At 40.7% G+C, this 7,523-nt stretch overlaps 1 protein-coding gene across 1 annotated transcript in view; it reads right to left on the reverse strand.

The window, feature by feature from the left end:
• The window catches only part of LOC106013441 (complement C3), a 12,150-nt gene that overhangs the window by 2,246 nt on the left and 2,381 nt on the right, over window positions 1-7,523 (reverse strand). Inside the window, exons 3-6 of the mRNA XM_013089218.1 lie at window positions 3,145-3,373; window positions 1,937-2,146; window positions 1,109-1,211; window positions 4-87 (exon numbers count right to left, since the gene is read on the reverse strand). Coding sequence (XP_012944672.1) covers window positions 4-87; window positions 1,109-1,211; window positions 1,937-2,146; window positions 3,145-3,373 — 626 coding nt within the window. The remainder of the gene's footprint in view (window positions 1-3; window positions 88-1,108; window positions 1,212-1,936; window positions 2,147-3,144; window positions 3,374-7,523) is intronic.

A 7,523-nucleotide genomic window follows, 5' to 3' on the forward strand; every position in this document is an offset into this window, starting at 1 on the left:
TACAGCTGTCTGTATCTGGGATGACATCCTGGGGAAGGTCAAGGTCAAGCTCAACGCTCTGTCGTTTCTCCGCCACACGGACTTCATCTGCAGACAATATATTCATAGAGACACATCATTTTTGTACCGCAATCAGTGAACAGCACACCCAACTTTTAAAACCAGTCTAATGCCAGGCTCACATTAATGCCTTGAAAGGCTCTGTGTAAAAACATATTATGAAAAAAATGTAATTCATGTAGGTATGTATACCGGTGGCAGGAAACAAGTATCTATCTATATACATAGAGATCTACATACATCGATACATAGATACATAAATACATACATAAATACACACATACATACATAGATACATAAATACATACATACATACACACATACATACATAGATACATAAATACATACATACATACACACATACATACATAGATACATAAACGGGGCTCTCGTGGTCTGGAGGTGCGGCGTTTGCATAATATCATGCAATAGGTCCCGGGTTCGAAACCTGACGGCGACAAAAACTTTCTTCTCTGTTCTGTCGTCAGTTTTCGTCTCCACATTCTGCACCCTACCCCACTTTCCCGCCCTTGCCCTCTCTTCTGGGCTCCAGACTCTTTCTGCAGCCTTTATACTGATACACCTTGGCTCCTTACTGCTGTCTTTCAGCCACACCCGTGATCTTAGGGTAGGTAAGATCAAACACCTAGCCTTCTCAGATAATGGCAAAAAATCTCCGACGTCCCATGTGCAAGTTAAACTTCCCTTGATGGTCCTAAAATCGATAAGAGTAGTGCTCAGCGGCCATCCAGACAAAATTGAAAATTAATTCCTACCAAACTGAAAATGCTAATGTGCCCCTCCTTGCTCATATGACCTTATTATGCAGTAGCGAGTGCCGTAAAATACTAACAAAATATAATATTTTAAATGCTTATGCACATTTAACTGAGAGAGAGAGACACAGAGAGAGAGAGAGAGAGAGAGAGAGAGAGAGAGAGAGAGAGAGAGAGAGAGAGAGAGAGAGAGAGAGAGAGAGAGAGAGGTTGGGTGGTGGGAGGACAGAGGAATGAAGGAAAGAAAGAGAGAAACGAAAAAAACGACTTACTCTTCACGGAGAAGGAGTGATTGGAGGATCGACTCCGCAGAAATCTCTTCCCACTTGGATCCAGCATGACTGAGATGGTGTGGATCGTTTCGATACCTTCGCCCTAAAGACGAAAAAAAAAAGATAAGACAAGATAAGATAAGATAAGATAAAGCGTCATTGTCCAGATCCTGGTACATTGGTTTGGTATTTCATCACGCACGCACACACACACACACACACACACACACACACAAACACACAAACACACATGCACACACGCACACACACAAACACACAAACACACAAACACACATGCACACACACACACACACACAAACACACAAACACAAACGCACACACGCACACACACAAACACAACCCTACGGCCCCTCCCCCCCAAACAAACAAAAATTATTTTAGAAAATACAAAACAAAACAAACACAAATTACATTTCCTTAAATTCTAAGCGTCTTTTTTCACCCCCCCCCCTTCCAATAATGAAAACTAACATTTGCTTAAATACTAGAGGTTCTTTGTACATCCAGCTGCCCCCCCCCCCCCCACTCCCAACCCGAACAACCAACCAAATTTACCTAGACTCTGAACGTCATATCCACACTTCCACTTCCACCACGCACTTTCCCCCTTACCACAACCCACCCTACCCTCTATACACCTCCACTCTGAGCGTCTCCATACCTCCACCAGGCACCGTTTCTCTCACCACACCACAACCCCTCACTTTCCTATACACCTCCACTCTGAACGTCTCCACACCTCCACCACACACCGCTTCCCTCACCACAACCGCCCCCCTCCCCCACAAAAACCCACCCCCTATTCACCTCCACTCTGAGCGTCTTCTCCACACCGTCCCTCCCCCAGGAGGAAAAGGCCATGACCCTGATGGGGAACTCTCCAATCTCCAGAGGCACGATGGGGAAGTAGGCGGAGCCTGCGTCGTTGGCCTCTATCTCTAGCTTGACCATCTCGGTGCTCTTCCCAGGCTGGCCGGAGTAACAGACGCCGTCCACGCTCTGTAGGACCAGGTTTACCTGGCAGGAGGACACAGATGGGGGCAGGAGGTGGTTGAGGGGGTGGGGGTGGAGGGGGGCATAATATGAGAGGACAGAAAGATTTGTGTCATAACGCAGTGGAATCAGGCGCTCGTCAATTTTAAAATTTTCTTTTTTTTTGCCATGTGGAGCTATTGGTATCATCTTAAAGCTTGTTATTTTATTTATTATTATTTTTAGCATTATTATTATTATTATTATTATTATTATTATTATTATTATTATTATTATTATTATGGGGTGTTATTATTATTACTATTATAATAATAATTTGATGATGATGATGATGATGATGATGATGATGATGATGATGATGATGATGATGATGATGATGATGATGATGATTTTTGTTTCCTTAATGGGCCTGACGGGCTTCACGAAGAAATCTTCGAGCGAGAGCGAGGCTCTTTTTCGGCTCCATTGTCAATATGCTTCGCGGCACCTCCACTCGTCCAAATAACTTGGCGAGTAGAGGTGCCTCTTTGGCGTGATGATGATGATGATGATGATGAGGATAATGATGATGATGATGATGATGATGATGATGATGATGATGATGATGATGATGATTAAATCTTTATTATGTTTATAGGAGCGTTAAACCTAGACCATTTCACATTTTATCAATGTATTTCAGTATCTATCCGTGCATCTATGTTTTTCATATCATATGAGTGTCCATCATGACAAAAGCTGAGCTATTGGAGAGTCCTTCTGATTCTAGTAGGGCGTAAATCTGATACACAACACAGAGAAAAATACACCAGCATTTGTGGTAAATTGGTTAGGCACTTCGCCGCCTCATGCAGAAAACCATAGTACGATTACTTCGAGGGGAGGATAATTATCGAGTAACACGATCTATCTGCTATCATATTTCCCGCTCTGTCCGGGTTAGCCTATCTCCTAACAGATTCAAATTTTAATCATGCCGGTGGGGGCATAAAAGAACTAAAAAAAAAAAAGAAGAGAAATACCCTCAGTCGACGACTCATGTAGTTGTACACGGTGGCTCGCACTTCCAGCTGCTCCAGCCGTATCACGCTGTAAGGAAGGTCAAGGTGAATGAAGAAAGAGCTGAAGGTCGCCAGCTGCAGGGGCGGAGCTACACATAGTCCCGCCTCTTTGGACACGCCCACTGCCTGGACTGACCACGTAGTGATGGAGTCAGGAAGGGCGAAGTTCACTTCTGTTTTGCCGTCTGGCCTGTACATCAGAACGTAAAACGAGATGTCACCTCCCAGAACAAATAAGCAAACGAATTTTTAAACACCAACAAACAAAATCTACAACAAAAACAAAAAAATAAACTCCAATAAAATGTCAAAAGGATTTACTGCTGGAGGTAGAGAATATCGCTAAGAACAGAAATTGTGAAGACACCATCTGGGCGGCTTATACCTAAGACAGTGATGAATGGGCACATGCTCATGGCACCATTACACGCATATATCTTCACATAGTGCATTACAATCTGTACAAAATATAAATTCAGGCTCACATATACTTACACCTTTACATACGCACAAACTCATGAATGTAAAATGCAGTGCACTTAAAACAGACATGATCAGCACAAACGCAAATATACACACACCCACCAAGGGATCAATTATATGCGCATACAAAAAATCATAATTTGAGCTCGTTTACACATACAAGTAAACCTTTTGTGAAGTCAAAAATTCGTGGGGTAACTTTTCCTCAAATATATCTTTAAAGAATAAATCACAGCCACCCCTACTTTGCCCAGCAGTTTGTGTCAATTTGACTTAACTTAATTATTTTTTTCCCCAACAATTAAGGCTAGGTAAAAAAAAAAACCTTTCTTCATAAATCTATATATAAAAAATGTATTACATTTGTTTTGGTTTTAGATCATGATTTAGATCTATCCTACTTGTGAAATTGCCACTTGTAATCACTTGTTGAAACTCATGATTACAACTTGGCAATTTCAATTGTAAGATAAATCATGATCTACCATCATATTAGCTGGCGAAATATACTACTCAAAACAAGTTTGAGACCACTATAGTTTTCACTATAGTTTGTTTGAGTCTGTGTGACAAACACATATTGAGAAGTTAGGGGAGTGAGTTGATGTCACTGTAAGGAAGGAGCATTGTTGTTTACAATGATGAACAGATTTGACACATGTCGTTTAATTTACGCTGTCAGGGTGAAATGGGGCCAATTTTCAGTAAAAATTCAACTTGTCTTTGACAATTACTCAAGTGATTTTCAGTGAGTGGTATGGGTTAAAAACTAACTCAGGGGAATTCACGCTTCCTACACTAAAGCCTGAGTGGGTTTGACAGTGCTAGGGGTATTTATTGCGGGCACACTAAGCGATTTTTAACAATACCCCCAAGACGACGTCTGAGCAACATCGACAGGGGACGAGCCATAACCTGGCTCCACGAAGGGATTACTGTCTGTGAAGTGGCAAGACGGCTTGCTGTGAGTCACTCAGTGATCATCAGACTATGAGACCGGTTGCTGCAACTGGAACTGCCGTTGAGCGAATGCGGTCCGGACGGCCACGTTTCACCACACGACGAGAAGACTGGGCGATCGCCAGAACAGCCCTGGCAACTCGAACCTGCACTGCCCGTCACGTTAGACAGCAGGTGGAACCCCATGGTGACGTGGAATCAACGACCAGACCATTAGAATCCGTGCAATAGGTCTAGAGGACTATATCAGCTTGAATAAATGAAATGATCATAAAAGACTTACATTTAAAAAGTTTGAAATTTTGTTGTCACTTTAACAAACATTACAAAACCCACTGTTTAGATCACTTGCGTTGCCTTTTGAATTTTCGTTTACATTAATTCTATCACTACATATACGAAACGATCAACTATATAAATCAAGGGAGTAAAAGGAAGCTAAGTGGGTGGTTGGCGGGTGCTCTGGTGTGGTTTGCTCTTTCTTTCCTATCTAACATCTATCATCCTGATCTCTCCTCCTTCTTTTTGTGTCTCTTGCTCTCTTGTAACACCTCTAACCTTCGGCACTTATATGACCTTATTGAGTTGCAAGTGCCGTAAACTCTTATTAAAATAAAAAGGAGGCTTAAAGTATAAAACATATATCAAGGTGAAAAGTAAAAGGTTTGGAGGTTTTTTTTGGCCACGAAAACGTTCGACGTAAGCCGTGTGGTGCCACAAGGAAGAAATCATGTGAAACGAAAGTAATAGTTACATTGTGTTACAAACCGAAAATAAACTAACAGGTTTAACAGAAACGAATGGTTATGATACAAATCAACATACTGCTGGTATGTTATAGAACTAACTGAATGAAATCAAAAGCCAAGTTTACTTTTATTTACTTATTGTTGCACTAAAAAACGTTATGGCTTATAGGCTTGCATTGATCTGAAGGCTGCTGCCATTCTCACTATAGTCACAGCTTGGGTTTTTTTGTTTCATCCTTTGTTGATAAGTAGGTTGAATGAGCAATTGGTCTTTTGCTTCACCGAGCCACGGTTTCAAATAGTATTTCCAAATTCACAAGCGTTCTCGTAGATGTTAAAAAAAGGTGTGTCGGGGAGGTAGATATTTCTTCCCCAATCTAATGATGAGTTGCCATTTAAAGCCTGCCTTTGTGCACGAGCGTTGTTACATAAAAAGCATACTTCGTTGTGGGGATTGTTGGACCAGTTTCTTAGAGGGATGGGTTGAAACAAAAGCTGCCATTCCCTCTACTTGAAAGTCGTGAAAGACCAGGCCACCCTTGGCACTGACAGCAAATTAGGCCCCTGTGGCATCGGGCGGTTCGGTCCCCTTCGATCCTGCATTACTCGAACAAAGCAATGACCACTCCGTGCTCTTCGTCGGTTTCTATTCGTCAACGGCTTGCTGCCAGCTTCCTCAATAAAGGCAAATTCATACCGCTAAATGTTCAGCATCAGCCATGCTGCATATTGATGTCTAGTTGCTTCAGTTCTATCTGAATTTCTTTCCGCGGGATCATCCTCGGGATTTTTTAAATGGTGATAACTAATTCACCTTAAAATTAAGGGTCCTAAAATTAAACTGCTTATGGTTGTTGTCAACTCAGTTCGAGCACATTAAAATGCTTTTCACGCAGAATAATCTTTGTGGAGGATATGCTTTTGCTATGTGGCATTTGAACTTGTTATTGTGTTACATTTGGATTTGCTATTTGTCCATTTGAACTTGTTACGCACAATTGTGCACTAACATTTCCTATTGAACATTTGAACTTTTTATGTGGCGTGAAACTTTCTATGTGACATTTGAACTTGCTATGTGGCATATGTATTCTTATGTGTACATTAATTGATCTGAAAAAACTATATAAAATACTTGAAATCTCTGTCACACGTAAAATGGTATTGTTCACAGCACTTCCCGCTTCTCACACACATTTTGATTGCGCAATATGGCCTACGTCACAGCGCTTCAAAGACAATTTTTACTTGCAAAACTTGTTACAAGAAATTATTTTTATAGTGAACACATTTTTGCACTAATGGCTCTCCGGACTAGAAAAAATGGACGAACTTGCTATTAAAAGCAATAATATTATTGCCCCGGCTGTAAACGTTAAAAAATCTATAGAAACCACCCATTTGGATTTTTTAAATTAGTATTTATAAGGAATTTTCTATAATACAGCTTGCAGGTGTTTACAAAAATGTTGATCTGCTAACACAAATTGATACAGGTGACTGAGCAAAAATTGGAGAACCTATGTTCGATAGTTGAGGAGATATTTGAAAATAAGTTGCACCATGAATTTTTAACCGAGCTATAGAAAAAATAAAGATGGACTAGATTATAAGAGCGATATTGTCATAGATCTAGCTGTTAACTTTTAAAATCTGTAGAAACCATAGACTGACATTTTTTATTAGTATTTATTAAGGGATTTTCTAGAAAACAGTGTACAGGTGTTTGAAAAAATATTCATCAGTTAAGACAGATTGAAAAAAGTCATAGCAAAAGTTGGAAAATATAATATGTACAATAGTTGAGGAGACTATTTGAGCGCTTTTAAGGACAGGTGGGCTAATCCAGATTTTCGGGTTTCCAGAAATCTAGTCCTACACCAAAAGTAAGCATTGCCCTACCTATAGGGGAAGTTTGGTTTCTTTGGTGTGTATATTTATTTGGTTATATAGAGAAAACTCCCCTCGCCTTTTAAAGAAACTGAAAAAGGGGCAAATACTTTACCTTCGATTTTCTTCAAACAGCATTTTTCGTGATAGCCGCCTTGCTCTTAGAAGCGACCATTTGAGAATAAGTTGCGCCACGAATGTTTGACACACTACACGCATACTGCCCCTCTGTCTCGATCTCTCGCCGCCTCACCTCCC

Source organism: Aplysia californica, unplaced genomic scaffold (assembly GCF_000002075.1).
Source record: "Aplysia californica isolate F4 #8 unplaced genomic scaffold, AplCal3.0 scaffold00899, whole genome shotgun sequence".
NCBI lineage: Eukaryota > Metazoa > Mollusca > Gastropoda > Aplysiida > Aplysiidae > Aplysia > Aplysia californica.